This window comes from Rhinichthys klamathensis, unplaced genomic scaffold (assembly GCF_029890125.1).
Source record: "Rhinichthys klamathensis goyatoka isolate OS25496 unplaced genomic scaffold, OSU_Roscu_1.1 h1tg000475l_1, whole genome shotgun sequence".
Lineage (NCBI taxonomy): Eukaryota > Metazoa > Chordata > Actinopteri > Cypriniformes > Leuciscidae > Rhinichthys > Rhinichthys klamathensis.
This window is the reverse complement of record NW_026606963.1, coordinates 465,073-484,011: the sequence shown is the minus strand read 5'-3', so window position 1 is coordinate 484,011 and position 18,939 is coordinate 465,073. Positions and strand designations below refer to the sequence as shown.

The window sequence follows — 18,939 nt, the reverse complement described above, 5'->3', positions numbered from 1 at the left end:
CTGGGTCCTATTGTACCCTAAAAATAAGAAATTATATTTTGCATAAACGGTGCACTGAAAATTGGGATTTACAGCAAAACAATTTTCACTCAGAAATTACAAAGAAACGACAAGAAACACATTGGATTAAACATGACATTTTTAAGTAGAAAAAATTAAAAAAGTATTTTCTCCTATAATCGGTTTAATTTACAACTTTTTAAAATCTGGTATTTGTTGTACTGATTTAATTTATTCATCCGGATTTGATGACTTTGTTTGCTGCTGTATTGTGATTATGAAAATAAGATTGTTTTCGCATTATATAAATTTGATGTAAAATGTGCTTAATTGTCACAAAGCAAAACAAAAATTATGCAAAATATAATTTCGAATTATTTTCTTTATTGATTCCTAGCTCTACGGATCCTTTAGTTTTCGTCTGGCTCAAGGCTCATGGCACAGTTTGTGAACTCTTAGTGCATAGCTGAACTAAATTTAGCAGATATCACTAAGGATTATTTAAAAAAAATCCATAAAAATGATTCCTCGTTTTGTGTGCATTTCTACATAATTCATAAGCGATACACTAACAGCTTCGGTACGTTATGCTAAAATGAATCACGGCTGAGGTTATCAATGTCGATAGCAGAAAGTGCACGAAGAAGAAAGACGGATTTTTCTCATAAAAGTTTCGGAAATCTAACGCTATGGAGGATTTAAAAAAAATCTAAAGCATACAAATCTGATTTGCATAATCTAATAAAAAAAATGGAAATTGAGATCTACAGTATCAAGCTCTTTTTCTCTGTAAAACATCAAATCGATGAAGGTTTTGCTTCCTTTTTAAAGGTCCTAATTGAAGCGATGGCTCCCGCGCTACCTGAGCTCTCCGTTCAGTTTCTGCTCAAACACGAGCAGGGGATTTCGGCACGAATCCGCATCCGGAAGTCGCTTGTGGAAACGGCAGCGCGGGATTGGACGATCACATCTCCTCTCCAGCACAGAAGAAGAGCAAGGGGGAAAGCCTTGAGACCTCGAGTTTGATTAGAGACAAGCAAAGAGGAAATACACCATCTCTGACACACACTGATGAATCCCTGCGGAGAGAGAGGAACAACAGACGTCACACACACAGTTGGGGTGCCAGTTTTTCATGTCACACATCAAATATTAAGCTTGATCTATCTTAGATGCAAAGTTTTGCAAAAAAATTACTTTTTTGGCAAGAGAAAAGAGAAAATCGCAAGCCATAAACATTTCTAAGCATGCATGAAAAGTGTATTTCGCAATTTATTTATTTTTGTATATAGTGGGCCGCATTGAAAACCAGCTTTTAAAAAAAAAACTGGAATACAGTTTAAAAGGAAGAAATGCAAAATTAGTTATTTTTTATACTGTAAAACAAATCTGAAATGTATGGTAAAAACAACAACAGCTGACTGATTTAATTTAAATTGACATATCAAGTGGTATGATGTTAAAATACCAACCTTCTGAAATACTAAAAAAAAAATTACCTTTACACGACAACCACCAAAAATACACATGTGGTAAAGAGAAAGTCACATGATAAATCGAAGGCCACATACACATACAGTTAAATCTGGGAAGTTTTCAACTTTTAGTGTTTAATCCTGTTCTGTACACACATAGATAAATATATATATAAAACTAATAATATGACAAAACCACATAACAAAATGACAAAAAATTAAACTACAGAAAACTATAAAAGCCCAATAAAAAAACCTTATTAAAACTGCTGGCAATTCATTTTGTTTTCCGCTGTATATATCAGTCCGTCCAGGAAAACGCAGAGTTTTTTTGTGATTGTTGCAGGCAAAAATCCTTGATTATGCGTCCCGTTTTCTTAAAAAATGCGATGGAATATGCGGGATATTTATGCAATTTTATGCGATGAAATTGCGGGAACTTGCAAAAAACTGCGGTTTGATGAAAAAGAGAAAAAAAAGTGATTCCCCAACACCCTGTTCTCACTAGGCTACTACCTTAATGTAAAGAGTCATTTCTTATTACTTCCTATGATAAGCAAGCATATACACCACAGAAAGTGTTTATTAGACCTTAATAAACACATCAAACTTACAAATCATTGACGAGTCAAACAAGTTCTGTAGCTTTACAAAAGGAATCTGCTACAACTTCAGTAAAAATTAATTTAAAAAATATAAAAAAATAAAGTGTGCTCCTGTTTTACAGCTTTTCGATGATGTTCACGTCGCGTAATTACGTCACTTCATAACGTTCCCATGGCAACAGGGGGAAACGGCTGCTCTCGTGTGAAGCAAACGCAACATTTTTCAACTTTCTGCTAAGATATATGTGACTTTTTTGCAACGAAAATGCGAGGATTATGAAATCATGCAAGCCCCGCATATTTAGCACCGGAAATCGGCAATTTATGCGGCGAAAGTGCGGCGTATTTGAAAAAATGCCCTCGCATAAATATGCGGACTTTGGCTGATTATGCACTGAATCATGGGATCGCATAATCACGCTTTTCTGGAGGGACTGAAATATATATATATATATATATACATTGTAATGTATGTCCCCTTTACAGTTTGTAAGCGTATGGAATATAAGGAAGCTTATCCGTAGCCAATTAACATCTTTTTAACGCAGCATTTTTCCAGTCTTTTACTGTTGAACTTGGGATGATTTTTGACGTTAGCTTCTACCTTCGTGTGTCTGTGGGCTTCATATGTGCGTCTCCATGTCGGTGTACCCTGGCAGCATGTCCCCGTTGGAGCAGTTCTTCAACATCTTGTCCATGCTGGGGTCGTGGAGCTCCTTCTGCCGTCTCTGCGCGCGCCGGTGCGCCAGAGGCACGAAAAACATCACGATCCCCCCCACTATTGGAGGAATCCCAGCTAGATAAAACGCCACGTAGTAGTTCCCAAAATGGTCTCGAAGAAGGCCTGAGAAATGGACATATGAAAGATGAAACGACATTATCACAACATGTTCAATGAGGAAGGTCTAGTTCAGGCTGAAGAGCATCTCATATGACCGATGAGAATATATTTGAAAAGGAAATGTTGTTACTATTATTGTTGCAAGCTTTAAATAACTGTTTATTAAGTCATTCCAGAGGTCGAACAAATATATATATCTATTTGCTTCACCTCTGGAACAGGATGAATGTGTAATATTTATTTATTTCAATATATATATATATATATATATATTAACATATACTATCCAGAGGTGCAGAATATATTTCTATTTTTTTGAAAATGTTTAATATTTTCATCATATATTTATATTATTTATATGAGGAAAATATTTAAAAAACAGCAAAGAAATTAAATATACATTGTCCATTGTCTATGTGTAAATATATATATATATATATATATATATACACAATTCAAATTATATTTTACTAAAATTTTAAAAACAACATTTAAATATATATTACAATATATAAATACAAAAGATTATGAAGATGTGTTTGTGACATTTGTGCACTGTTTAAAGTGCAAAATTGGGTGTTTGTTTGTGTGTGTGTGTGTGTGTGTGTGTGTGTGAAGTCAAGTCAAGTCAAGTCATCCCCATTTATAAAGCGCTTTTAACAATGTAGATTGCTCCAAAGCAGCTTTACAGAGATAAACATATAATTTAAGGGAACAGAGATTTGTTTGGTTTTATAGCGGTTCTTGAATAATGTTATTATTCACAATTGTGTGTGTGTGTGTGCGTGTGTGCGTGCGTGTGTGTGTGTGTGTGTGTGTGTGTGAAAATGAAAAATCAAAAGAAAAGTTACAAGAAAATAAAGATTTCCTTTAGAATAACACAAGACATGGATGAAAGTAAATGGGGTCAATTTTGATTTCATGTTGACTTTAAATAAAAAGACTACTAAAGAATGAAACTAATGCGATTAAATTCAGCTGAGACTCCCCACTATGACCGCCACATTCAAACGCTCTTGATTTCAATATCCTTCTCCAGGAATTTCAATGAGGCTTGAGGCCTGGAACGAATCTCAAGCAAAACAACCACACAATCGCTTTAGACTTTGGTAAGATCCCCCCCAGTCTCTGATACAAAAGATATAAGATCACTTGAAACTTAAATAAATAAACATTTAGAAGACCGATCACGGTTCCAAGTAAAATAACAGCATGTGACGGCCAATCCAAACCTAGTTGTAATGCTCCTGCCGTGAAGGCCAACACTTCTAAACCAGATCCTATAAATGATGCTTCAAGTTCTCAGCGTCCCTGAAACCGACCCGCACTTCTAACAGGGAACGTCAGTCTTTAACAAATCAACCTTGAGACCTGCAAATATAAGGTCCATTTACTGGAGTACAAGTAGATGTTATTATGTCTAATCCTTCAAAATGAAAGATTGGATTCGGAACTGAAAACATATGGAGAGCGTCGCTGAACAAGAGCATTTATGTCAACAGTCCAAACTAAATGTGCTCGCAGGGAGACCTTGGAATTTACCCTCCGAAATAAATCTCATTCCTGTCCACCGGACCCATAAACCGGGAAAACACTTAGCCTGTGTGTGTGTGTGTGTCTTATCTGGGAAACGCAGCCAAGATCAGCATGCTGGCTGATTAAATCACATTTTCATTATTTATCTACATGCTTTATATAAAGATTTTATTGTGTCTTTAGATGGAAATTAGTTACGCTGCATGGAAGAGAGGAATTCACTCGCAACACAAAGACCATTGAGCAAAAAATAAATAAATTATATATATGTATATACACTACCATTCAAAAGTTTGGGGTCAGTAAGACTTTTTAATGTTTTTGATACTAGTCTATGGAAGCTTGTTTCCACCACAGAATAAAAAATAAAAAAGGTAAAGGTAAAGGTAACTTTTTATCTCACAATTCTGACTTTTTATCTCAGAGTTGCATGTTTATATCTCGCAATTCTGAGAAAGTCAGAATTGCGTGATATAAAGTCGCATTTGCGTGTTATAAAGTCAGAAAGTGAGATGTAAACTCGCAATTGTGAGATAGAAAGTCTCAATTATCTTTTAAAATGTTTAATTCTGTGTCTGCACGTTGGCACTTGTTTATTGCCAAAAGTTCACCCAAAAATAAAAATTCATCATTATTTGCTCACCCTCATATTATATCACATTTTACTGCAACGTATTCACAGGACTTCTAAATAATCAAGTCATTTGGTTATGAAATATGGCCCCTCACCTGCGATTGGTGGTCCCGCTGTCATCGGGATGGCCATGAGGCCGAGGAGGTATCCGATGGCTTGGGACGCCTGCATCGGCCCCACCAGCTCGAAGGCGATGGGGGCCATGATCGTGATGAAACAGCCGTCACAAAAACCCATCAGTACGAAAACCACCACCAGGCCTTCGAACGTGGCGCACTGAGGTATCATCATCGACATCAGACCCAGCAGGATGAACGAAGCCACCTACACACACATAAACACACAATCATCTAAGAACGTGGACAGTTTGATCCATCAACCTTAATTTAATCTAGTGGAAAAATACCATAGAAAAGGGCTTTTATGTACACTCACCTAAAGGATTATTAGGAACACCATACTAATACTGTGTTTGACCCCCTTTCGCCTTCAGAACTGCCTTAATTCTACGTGGCATTGATTCAACAAGGTGCTTAAAGCATTCTTTAGAAATGTTGGCCCATATTGATAGGATAGCATCTTGCAGTTGATGGAGATTTGTGGGATGCACATCCAGGGCACGAAGCTCCCGTTCCACCACATCCCAAAGATGCTCTATTGGGTTGAGATCTGGTGACTGTGGGGGCCATTTTAGTACAGTGAACTCATTGTCATGTTCAAGAAACCAATTTGAAATGATTCGAGCTTTGTGACATGGTGCATTATCCTGCTGGAAGTAGCCATCAGAGGATGGGTACATGGTGGCCATAAAGGGATGGACATGGTCAGAAACAATGCTCAGGTAGGCCGTGGCATTTAAACGATGCCCATTTGGCACTAAGGGGCCTAAAGTGTGCCAAGAAACCATCCCCCACACCATTACACCACCACCACCAGCCTGCACAGTGGTAACAAGGCATGATGGATCCATGTTCTCATTCTGTTTACGCCAAATTCTGACTCTACCATCTGAATGTCTCAACAGAAATCGAGACTCATCAGACCAGGCAACATTTTTCCAGTCTTCAACTGTCCAATTTTGGTGAGCTCTTGCAAATTGTAGCCTCTTTTTCCTATTTGTAGTGGAGATGAGTGGTACCCGGTGGAGTCTTCTGCTGTTGTAGCCCATCCGCCTCAAGGTTGTGCGTGTTGTGGCTTCACAAATGCTTTGCTGCATACCTCGGTTGCAGGGGCGGAGTGGCAATCGGGAGAGTCGGGAGTTTCCCCGGTGGGCCGGTAGTGTTTCGAGGCCCGCGAGGGCCGGTCTGATAATAGTTATACCATGTTAAGTGTTATAGCCATGCGCACTTGAGGCCCAAGCAAGGGAAAAAAAACCCCTGTTTTTTTACATTTTCGATAACGGAGCGTATTTGCACTAAGTGCCTGTCTTTGTAGCAAAAAGACGCCAGTTGTGGAATAGCTACAGTGGCGTAGGTCGTAGGGTGTGTAGTGTTTGAAAGCAGCTTTTGACGCGTTCGACCCGAGTTCGAATCCGCCTTTTGCCGAACTCTCTCTTCCCCCTTTTCCCAACACATATGAGATGTAAACTGTACCGCCTATACCATAAAGGTCTCTAGCGTTATATTTTGACAACGAATTAACATCGAAACCATGATATGGGTTTGTGCCTTTATAAAACAGCACAAGACTTTTAGTATATGGCATCCTGTTTGTGCTGCGTGATTGAAAGAAAAGTGCGCTCTTTGCTCACGCGATCAGCATGGTAATCTGGTGTTTTCTCCTATAAAAGCTCATTTCTTGCCAGTGAAGAAATTAGGACAAAAGTATTTTAATTTTCCTATAGGCTACTATAGTGTAATGTAGGCTAAAATATACTTTGGAAATATTCATTTTCATTTATACAGTACATTTATAGGCTATATGGATTTTACGTCATAGGAATAATTATATAAATCATTATTACAGTATTATAATAATTGTTTGGCATCCTAAAACACCATTGATAATGTAATGTAGACTGAGACTCTCATAACTAAAAAGATGTTTGAGCCCTCTTTAATGTCCAGGTAAAAATCAATGCTTTTTCTTTGTTCAACGAGCAGTTCATGGGTTGAAGCTCTTAATTTTGATCTCTCAAAGAGCACCAGATTGATGCATTTAACCTTAAAATGTACAAAATGTTCTTGCGGGGGAGCATGCCCCCGAACCCCCCTAGAAGCACAGAGGTCCACCCAACATAGTTTTACAAAAGCCTATGTGAAAGAATAACCATTTATGAACTTTAATCCAGCACAGTACAACAAAGTCATTAAAACTGTAAATGCCATATTAAAATGTCCTTGGACAAAATATACATTTGGCCTGCCTAAGAGGGGGCCTACAAGACATTGTGCCCCAGGGGCCTCTGAACTCTTAATCTGGCCCTGCCGGCGACGAGGGCTGGTGGTCTTCAAAAAAACCTTGCATCACAATAAGTGTATTTGGTAACTAAACAGAATTTTATTAAGTTTAGTGACAACATGTTACAATGTTTGAATGGTACAATGGCTGGTAGGCTACTGTTTTTATTATTGCTCGGCACAAATTTCACGATTTCATGATTTGATTCTGATCTTGTTTCAATATCGATTAATTTGGATAAATATTAGGTACAGTAAGATACATGTTAAGAAAAAAACAATCTCACCTAATGCTGTAAACATACAGAGAGCCCTGTCAGCTGCTATTATTATTAAAGGTTAAAAATAACAACTCAGATTAAATATAATGCGGTGTTTATTATAATAACAACGTTATAATATTTTAATGATATAAGTAAAAATATAATAAATATGTACCCTAATATAGTGCACATATTAAGCAAAATACTCCTCTTTTCCAGAATTTTTCAGTCCTGTGTATATTGACATCATATGAAAAAGATTCTGTTCACGTTAGTATATCACTAATGAGAAAAACTGATTCAAAATTTGTTCCACTTGCATAATGCATAATGAACTTCAGAAACACTGAAGGCACTCGATGACCTTATGACCTTGAGTGTCTCTGATTTCATTTCATGCTCTGGCGGCATCGCATTAGAGTTGCTGAATTCTTACGGTTATGGAAATATTCATCACAAACATTCCGTACCTGCAAGTAGATTTTATTCACTCCGGGAATGAGGTCTCCGATCTTCCCGAACATCAGTCGACCGACGCCAGACGACGCTCCGATACACACGAGCAGAAGCCATTCCCTCTGAGTGTCTACAAACCGCTCCTTCACGAAGCTCATCTGTACGGCACAGGAAAACATCAGACGATTAACATTACACATGCAAAATCATCTGTCTGTCTATCTACAGTATCTATAACTATCTATAATGTCTGTCTGTCTGTCTATCTATATATATATCTATAATGTCTGTCTGTCTATCTATATATCTATGTCTGTCTGTCTATATATCTATGTCTGTCTGTCTGTCTATATATATATATATCTATGTCTGTCTGTCTATATATATATATATCTATGTCTGTCTGTCTATCTATTTATCTATCTATGTTTGTCTGTCTGTCTATATATATATATATCTATGTCTGTCTGTCTATATATATATATATCTATGTCTGTCTGTCTATATATATATATATCTATGTCTGTCTGTCTGTCTATATATATATATATCTATGTCTGTCTGTCTATATATATATATATCTATGTCTGTCTGTCTATCTATTTATCTATTTATGTTTGTCTGTCTGTCTATCTGTCTCTATAATGTCTGTCTGTCTGTTTATATCTATCTATGTTTGTCTGTCTGTCTATCTGTCTCTATAATGTGTGTCTGTCTGTCTGTCTATCTATCTGACTATATATCCATCTATCTATCTGTCTGTCTATCTATCTATAATGTCTGTCTTTCTCTATAATGTCTGTCTGTCTGTCTGTCTATCTATCTGACTATATATCCATCTATCTATCTGTCTGTCTATCTATCTATAATGTCTGTCTTTCTCTATAATGTCTGTCTGTCTGTCTGTCTATCTATCTGACTATATATCCATCTATCTGTCTGTCTATCTATCTATAATGTCTATCTGTCTGTCTGTCTGTCTATCTATCTATCTATCTATCTATCTATCTATGTTTGTCTATCTGTCTGTCTGTCTATCTATCTATCTATCTATCTATCTATCTATCTATCTATCTATCTATCTATGTTTGTCTATCTGTCTGTCTGTCTATCTATCTATCTATCTATCTATCTATCTATTTATCTATCTATCTATCTGTCTGTCTATCTATCTATAATGTCTGTCTTTCTCTATAATGTCTGTCTGTCTGTCTGTCTATCTATCTGACTATTTATCCATCTATCTGTCTGTCTATCTATCTATAATGTCTATCTATCTATCTATCTATCTATCTATCTATCTATCTATCTATCTGTCTGTCTGTCTGTCTATCTAACTATCTATCTATAATGTCTGTCTGTCTATCTGTCTATCTATATCTATGTCTGTCTGTCTGTCTATCTAACTATCTATCTATAATGTCTGTCTATCTATCTGACTATATATCTATCTATGTCTGTCTGTCTGTCTGTCTATCTAACTATCTATCTATAATGTCTGTCTATCTATCTATCTATCTGGCTGTCTATCCAATATAAAAAGAAAAATATCAAGCAGCACAGCTGTTTGCAACATTGATAATAATCAGAAATGCTTCTTGAGCAGAAAATCAGCATATTAGAATGATTTCTGAAGGAACAAAATGGTACTGAATCTGAATCTGAAACAGAAAGGACCACAGACAACATGGAACAAATGGAAAAATGTTAAAACTGAAACTCAATAATGTGACACCTGGAGTAATGATGCTGAAAACTAAGCTTCCCATCACAGGAATAAGTTACATTTTAAAACGTACTAAAATAGAAAACAGTTATTTTAAATTGTAATAATATTCCACAAAATTGTTACTTTGTTTTGATCAATAAATGCAGCCTTGTTGAGCAGGGAAATAAAACAAAAGAATCGTACAAACCCCGAACTTTTGACCGATTGTCTGTTTGTCTAACATCAAATGATCTTTTTATAGCTCCACTCAGTAGTATCTTGTCCAAACACATAAACATGAATCTCTTGTTGACATAGAAGTGCTAGTTAAGTGTGATTCCCGTGACTTAATAACCATCGCTGGACTGAACGGTTGTCTTTGTGTGGCCATCGTCTTCATCAAAGCCCCTTTTCTTCAGCCTCATCAACCACGGCATTAATGCGGCTCTGTGGTGGGAACACAGGAAAGCCCGCTATAAGTTGAATATTTCCGCTCATAGACGCCCTTGTTTCTAAGAAGGGAAGGCGGAGGTCATGGGGTTAAAAATAAAAAAATCCTTTAGAAGCATTTCCTGACCCTAGAGATCCCAGTCTTTTGAAAACGGCTTGAATGAGAAAACCTTAGGGGCACATCAAAAGCCATGAGATTTCACATTTAGGTTTAATGCGAAGGAAGGGCTTTCTTATTTCACCACAGAGCGGCGAGAGTCACACACACACACACACACACAACAAAAGCCGGGACAAAGTGTTTACTTCTGGTCCGATGCCTGTAAAAACACGACTGAAGGTGGAAGAGTGAGACTGAGGCGAGGGGGGAAAGGTCTCTCTCATTAACTTTATACACACACACACACACACACACACACACACACACACACACACACACACACACACACACACATGTTGGCAAACTCGCACCTAACCAAATAAACACTTGCTTCAAACACATACCGACGTTTTGACATATATCAACACAACACAATTGCTCACATAAACACACACACACACTTCCAGTTTCCTTACATCTATCTAAAGCCTGCATTACATTTCACTAACGCTCAAAAGTCTGGGGTTGGTCAGCTTTTTAATGCTTTTGAAAGAAGTCTCTTCTGCTTACCAAGGCTGCATTTAATTGATCAAAAATACAGTAAAAACAGTAAAAATGGTAAATATTATTACCATTCAAAATACCTGTTTTCTATGTGAATATATAATAAAGTGTAATTTATTCCTGTGATCAAAGCTGCATTTTCAGCATCATTACTCCAGTCTTCAGTGTCACATGATCCTTCAGAAATCACTCTAATATGAGGATTTGATGCTCCAGAAACATTTCTGATTATTAATACATATTTTTCAGGATTCTTTGATGAATAGAAAGTTCAAACGAACAGCAAGTAAGAATATTTTGTAAGAATATAAATGTCTCCTGACATTTTTTTCAGTAAAAAACAACAACCTGTAAACATTTAGAAAAATATTTCGGAAAGCACATTTCCATTAAGCACACTATTAAAGGTCTTGAATTACTGTGTTTTACAGTGAAAGAGAAGCACGCATGATGGATCCATTTGCGTCACGCTTTTCTTTCAGCAAACAGCGAAACATCCTCTTTTATCATCACATTTATTTTATGGCCTGTTTACCCTTAACTGTGACCCAAAGCCCTATTTATGCACTCAGCCCAGCAGCTTGAAACTATTACAAGCTTCATTTTGCTTTGAAAACAAGCGAGAGCGAGCAGCATTATGGCCATGTGCGTCGGGTATCCGAGTAAAAGTATGTCCATCACTATGACAACAGAGAATGAGTGAGAAGGAAAGGTGAAACAAGGACAGAAATCCCCAGAGTCTGACCTGAGATGACACACGCCGAGTTAATAATTCATCATCAACATGTGTGGACTCATCACATAGGCTTTCTGTCATGCAGAGTGCATTAAATATTTCAGCTCACAGAACCCTAAAACATTATTTATGCATGGGCCGAGCGCGTCACTCCTATAGCCTCCTCCGTTTTCTAAATGTTAAATGCACACCGGCTCGACTCGCTGTAAATCGGAGGCGTTTTGTGTTTATAAAATGGTCATCAGCTTGTAAACAACAGCCTCTGCAAAACAGCAAATGTCATGTTTAATATTCAGTCCAGAAATTAAAATTGACTTCTTTTTTTTTTTCGTATTAGCATGCCAACAAACAATAACTGCCTAAGAATTTATTTTCTTCAATTTTTAATGATTTATTGACTGAGCAAATAAGGATTTGGCATTGTAAATAAAAAAGTGCAAGTTTCATACATAAATTATGTGCTAAAACTGAAAAGTTAGTTCAATCAAAAACAAAAATGGTCATATTTAGTCATCCTCAAGTCATTTTAAACCATTGTGGCACAAACACAAATTAAGAAGTGATGTTCACACTTTTTTTTTTATGCAACAGTATTATTTTAGTCATATTTATATACTATTATAGTATTTATTCATATTTCACAATTTACATTTTGGTTTATATTTCAGTAATTTTGTTGTAATTTAATTTTGTTTTTTTATATTTCTATTTAGCTTTATTTTTTATTTCAGCTTTAGTTTTAGTAATTTTAGTAAAATTAAAGTTCTTTTATTTTAGTTAGTTGCCAAGGCAACATTTCAAAAAAAATTGTATCTAATATTTATGCTTTATTTTCTTTCAGCTAACAATTTCAATTAATTTCATAGCACAGAAATAACTTCTAGTTTCTGACCAAGGCTGTCTCTCAACACTAATTTTACTTGATCTTAGCGCTGCGTTCGACACTATAGATCATTAAATACTCTTAGATTGACTATAAAATTACACTGGTATTCATGGACAGGCATTAAGGTAGTTTAGATATCAGACCATTACCATTTTGTCTATTTAAATGATGAAAAATCAAAGATAACGTCAGTAAACTATGGAGTGCCTCAAGGGTCTGTGTTAGGCCCTCTGCTATTTTAAATATATATATGCTGCCACTTGGTAATATTATAGGAAAACATGGTATTAGTTTCCACTGTTATGCTGATGATACTGTTATATATATTATCACGTCCAGATAAAATATCTAAACTATCCAAGTCAACAGAGTGTATTAAAGATATACAATATTGGATGACCAGTCAATTTCTTCTATTAAATTCGGACTGAGGCTTTACTTATTGGACCAAAAACCTGCACACAGAATCAAGAAGGATGTAACTTGGTGTAACTTCATCCTCTACAGTTAGTTACTTTTCGGTTACTTTTGATATTAAACATATTAAACAAAGTCTCACCTTTAAAATTTGGTCATTTTTAAAAAATAAATTTAAACAATAAATACCGTTTTGTGGCTCTTAAATGTGTCGTGACAGATCGCTGTAGAGCCTCAGTTAAAGCTGCTCGTGATCCGATCATCTCTTCCTTCTAGTTCATTTAGCATCAAATAAACATGAATGAACATAAGAAGGAATGTTGTTTTAACCGCGGAAAGGCATCAGTACACCGTTTTTCAAGTTCAAATCCTCCCATGTTAATCTACTAACTCTCCTGACTGCTTTGTCGGACAAAATGGCGGATGGCGAAGTATGATTGGTCAGATCACCTGTCAATCAAGCTCCCTGCGAAGATCTGTTTCACAAAACTTATTTTGCTGTTTTTTTCTTTTCTTTCAGCCAATATACCCAATTGTTGAATGTCTTTACTAACATTTCAGGTACCATCCAAATGTAAGGAAATGTTATAATTACTGTAATAAAAACTTAAATAAATTTTTTTTTTTAAAGACAGAAAATCATATTTCATATGTTACAAAAACAGCCTTCTTCCACCTCAGAAACATCGCTAAACTCTGAAACATGCTTTCGGTTTTCTGATGCAGAAAAGTTAGTTCATGCATTCATGACCTCTAGACTAGATTACTGTAATGCATTACTAGCTGAACATTCTCGATAAACAAGATACAATTAGTCAAAAACACATTTGCTAGATTTCTGACCAGGTCAAGAAAATATGATCATATAACACCAATTTGATCATCTCTACACTGGTTACCTATTAAGTTCTGTATCAGTTATATTGCTACTGACTTATAAGGCCTTAAATGGTTCAGCTCCTGTGTACTGTATTTAACTGATCTACAATCCATCACGCTCTTTAAACTCACTTTAATTGTAAGGAAAAGAGCGGCGAGAACATTCTGCATTTAGTGTTCTGCTCACGTCCTGGTATTCGGGTGAAGGAAAGTACAGGAATGCCAAGAGAAATAAATTAAGATGAGTATCCTGAGGTCAGTATGATTTCAAATCCTGACCTTAAATCGAATTAAATGCGATAAAGAAGAATTTGGGTCAGAGTGGGAGTTGTGCAAAAAGACATACTGGCTAGATTTAACAGATAAAGAAAACGTTATAGCATGTATTGGATTGTGGTAATTTAATAAGCATGACATCATCCATCTGTATTATTTTATACTTGTATTTATTGTAAATGTGTACACTCGAAAAAATGCTGGGTTGTTTCAACCCAAATTTGGGTCAAATATGGACAAACCCAAATGTTGGGTTAAAAATGTAATTAAAAAATTTACAGTTGAAAGTGAAAGCTTAAGTTGGGTTAAAAATTTTAACCCAACATTTGGGTTTGTCCATATTTGACCCAAATTTGGGTTAAAACAACCCAGCATAGTTTAGAGTGTATTATATACATGTATTATTCTTAGAAACATTTATATTTGTGGAATATATAGGCCTGGTGTGTATAAGATCCGTCATTATGATTTACTGCTGGGACTCGGCTTAGATCACACCAGTGCTTTGTGCCAAACGTGCGGAAAGTGAGATATGAATTATGCTCAAAAATCGGACACAAAAAAATTCAACCAGCTGGTGAGAGCGAGAACTGCTTTTCCACCACATTTCTGAGACTAAATATTCATATTTTTTGTTACTAAGTCGCTGAAGTCAAGTCACTTGATTTCACTTTACTACACAGTGAATGTTGTATTTGTGAGGGTTATTTATAAATACGTTTAATTGAGTAACATGCAGTTCATTTAACTTAGCATTCTGAAATACATTCTTTAAACATTCTTAAATCAAGAAACATTTACTTGAGAAGCATTACATAAGAGATATAAAGTCTTGTTTTCTGAAAAATGTATCAGCGTCTTTATGTTTAAAACAAGATCAAATATCTGCCAATAGGGTCAGAAAAATAAAACTTGTTTCCCCTTTAAAAAGTTAATTTTTCTGACCCAATGAACTGCCTTAAACGAGTCGTCAGTAATTCCAGTCTCACTTCCTGTTATATACCTACGCAACAATGTAACTAATTTGCATAATGCCAGCCTCTGGTCTTGATTGGCTGACCGCGTCTCTTAGCCCCGCCCTCAAACACTGTAGTGTATCTGAGACTGGAAGAGTTTGGTTCGTGTTGTTCATGTGGAGAAGACGCTGTTTTCTGAAATTGATACGGTAAAACCCACGCCATCGTTACTGTTCGTATCACTGTGATCAAGAGCTGAGATTCAGATATGATAATGAGCGTTTGCTTTCTGACCAATCACAGCAGACTAACATCTGACCAATCAGAGCAGAGCAGCTCTCAGAGAGGCGGGGTTTAGAGACTGAATCTTCGAACGAACCTTTTCAGACTGAGAAATAAGTTAAAGAAATGAGATAAAGAAATGAGGTAATGCGCAATGTTTACATACACGAATATTATTACCGTATGCACCAGAGAAACAAGCACACAGCCATCTTTATAATATTATCTTTGAACTTGTGTTTTTGTGGTCGCTCTATATATTTCTATGGCATTGCTGTCCAAGAGTAATTGGCTGTTGAAGTGGATTTACTTATTGTAGAGTTAATGAAAGTTATCATGAGCATTGTAATGTTTAAAGCGGATGTCATAACAAATGTCAGTTAGAACGAGCAGTTCATTCATAAATACACTTTTAAAAAATCAGTAAAAATAGAGCACAAAGTACTGTATTAATTTAATGTAATTTTCCGTATTTTTTTTTTTTTTTTTTTTTTTTTTTTACAGGTGTTTTACCTGTATTTTGATTTTTTTTTTTTTTTACTTCATTGCGTTGTGTTTTGGGGTCAACGGAAATGTCCGTAAAGTTACTGGATAATATTCGGGTAATAAGCTGCCAGTACTTTTTCTGTTATTTTAAGGATTTATTTTATAGTGCACATAAGATCGCTGTGGAAATACAAACCGGAAGACAAAAGGCAACAAGCGCAGCGCTGAAAGGGGGCGGGGCTACATGAGGTCTAAATTATGAAAAAAATTGTGTTTTTTAGTATAATAGCGGCACTTTAACTAAAACTAAAAATGAAAACGGAAAATAAAAAATTATTAAAAATCTTAATACAAATTTGTGCTGTCACTGGGCAACGATTAATCACGATTAATCGCATCCAAAATAAAAGTTTGTGGTTACATAATATACGTGTGTGTACTGTGTATAATTATCTTGTATACATAAATACACACACATGCATGTATATATTTATGAAATATATATATATACTGCATATATATTTATATTATATTTAAATATAAATATTTTATATATAAATAACAAATATTTCTTAAATATGTACATGCATGTGTATATATATATATATATACAAAATAATATATTACACACACATATATTATGTAAACACAAACTTTTATTTTGGATGCGATTAATCGTTTCCCAGCACTATAAAACATATAACAATGATTATGCTTTCTGTTCATTGGATGAAGTGATTAAATAATTGTACTATTAATTCTGCTACAGTCAATTATAAAATAATTCAAACATTTATAATTAATTCTATATATCTTTTGAGCTAATTTGCTTGCTACAGCACAAAACTTTTATTTTGGATGCGATTAATCACGATTAATCACTATAAAAAATATAACAATGGTAATAAAACAGCACAGCACTCACTAAACTAATAAAAACAATATTGAGAACCAGCACAGGACTCACCAGGTGCACGTAGGGAACGAAGTATCCCAGAACCGCAGTGGCGACACCGAACGCCCAAACCCGATAGGTCAAAACGCCGAACACTCGCACGTTAAAGTACTTCCTAATTTTGCCCAGGCTCTTCTGCCACCGGCTCGCCGACTCCAGGCCTGACGGGGGTCCATCCATTCCCACGCCTGGCATCGGGATCATCCCGCTGGGCATGAGCGGTTTAAAGGTGAGGGCCAGCAGAGACTGGACCAGCATGAAGATGCTGAGGATCTGGAAGGTTCTGGGAAGACCCAGCGGTCCCACCACCTTCTTCAGGAGCACCGGGAGCCCCATGGAGAAGAGGCTGCTGCCCGCCGTCACCACACCGTTGGCCAAACCCAGTCTCTGCCGGAAATAATGCCCCAGGATCACCAGAGACGGCTGGAACGCGAACGAGGATCCGCAGCCGAAGAGTATCCCGTAAGTGAAGTAGCGGAGACCCAGCGTGCTGGAGAGAGAGAGAGAGGAACACAGGACATGTGAGGTCAAACTAGCACCTTTTTACTTGTTTTGTTATTGAAGATCGACGAAATTGTTGAATATGACCCGGAACAATGCACCTATAGCACACTAGCAGTAAGTTAGCACTTTACTAGCACTTACACTAGCAGTAAGTTAGCACTTTACTAGCACTTACACTAGCAGTAAGTTAGCACTTTACTAGCACTTACACTAGCAGTAGCACTTTACTAGCACTTACACTAGCAGTAAGTTAGCACTTTACTAGCACTTACACTAGCAGTAGCACTTTACTAGCACTTACACTAGCAGTAAGTTAGCACTTTACTAGCACTTACACTAGCAGTAGCACTTTACTAGCACTTACACTAGCAGTAGCACTTTACTAGCACTTACACTAGCAGTAGCACTTTACTAGCACTTACACTAGCAGTAGCACTTTACTAGCACTTACACTAGCAGTAAGTTAGCACTTTACTAGCACTTACACTAGCAGTAAGTTAGCACTTTACTAGCACTTACACTAGCAGTAAGTTAACACTTTACTAGCACTTACACTAGCAGTAGCACTTTACATATCTTGTGTTTTATTTTTTATAAAATGTTGTTGTGCTGTGTATACATTGTTGTGTAATACTGTAGCACTTTGCCACGACAAATTTCCCTTCGGGGACAAATAAAGTTGATCCTATCCTTATCCTATCCTAAGCTATTTCTTCTATCCCAGTTTAATGTGTAACAAGTTTGCTTGAATATCCTTTAGGAAGAGAATTGCATCACTGACACACTATTATATTGATCTATTATAGTATTATTATACTATAATAAAATACTGTAATACTAATATATTGTTATATTAGTATTATAGTACTATTGTATTTTTGGTAACACTTAGTACAGTAAGGTTTCATTTGATAACATTAGTTAATGTATTAGCTAACATGAACTAACCATAAGCAATACATTTGTTACTGTATTTGATTTGTTAATCTTTGTAATAAAAACGCAGCTGTTCGTTGTTTGTTCATGTTAGTTCACAGTGCATTAACTAATGTTAACAAATACAATTTTTGATTTTAATAATGTATTAGAAAACTCTTTGCCATAAATGATGGAAAATCTGTCAATGGCCAGGAAAGGGTTAAAATATATTTTTTATAAAAATGCTAAAATGCACTTCTTTTTTCTTTTTCCATACGCAGCAACTGCACAACGGTACACACCAGTCTGCCTGGAAACAGTCATGTTTATAAGGTTATAGATTGATACAAGCAATTTTTAATAAATATTTTACTGAAAATATTGTTTTTACACTATACACAAGAAAAAAAATCATATAATAATGAAAATTTTACAAAAAATATGTTTTTGGGAGAATGTCATATATAGGCCTATAATATTAAATATTGTGGAAAAAAATATTGATTTTATTTTTGTTATGGCATGTTTGTCAGTTCAGTTCAACAGTTATGATCATTAATAATTCATTTTATAATTTAAATAATTCATACAAAATGTATTTAATAGGAAAATG

The 18,939-nt window shown here is 35.8% G+C and overlaps 1 protein-coding gene across 1 annotated transcript in view; it reads right to left on the bottom strand.

Annotated features, from left to right (window-relative positions):
* Positions 1 to 711: 711 nt before the first annotated feature.
* Positions 712 to 18,939, bottom strand: part of slc16a2 (solute carrier family 16 member 2) — a 44,635-nt gene continuing 26,407 nt past the window's right edge. The window contains exons 3-7 of the mRNA XM_056237018.1: positions 16,917 to 17,394; positions 8,224 to 8,367; positions 5,187 to 5,415; positions 2,685 to 2,924; positions 712 to 1,079 (exon numbers count right to left, since the gene is read on the bottom strand). Of these exons, the coding sequence (XP_056092993.1) occupies positions 2,704 to 2,924; positions 5,187 to 5,415; positions 8,224 to 8,367; positions 16,917 to 17,394 (1,072 nt within the window). The 3' untranslated portion in view covers positions 712 to 1,079; positions 2,685 to 2,703. The remainder of the gene's footprint in view (positions 1,080 to 2,684; positions 2,925 to 5,186; positions 5,416 to 8,223; positions 8,368 to 16,916; positions 17,395 to 18,939) is intronic.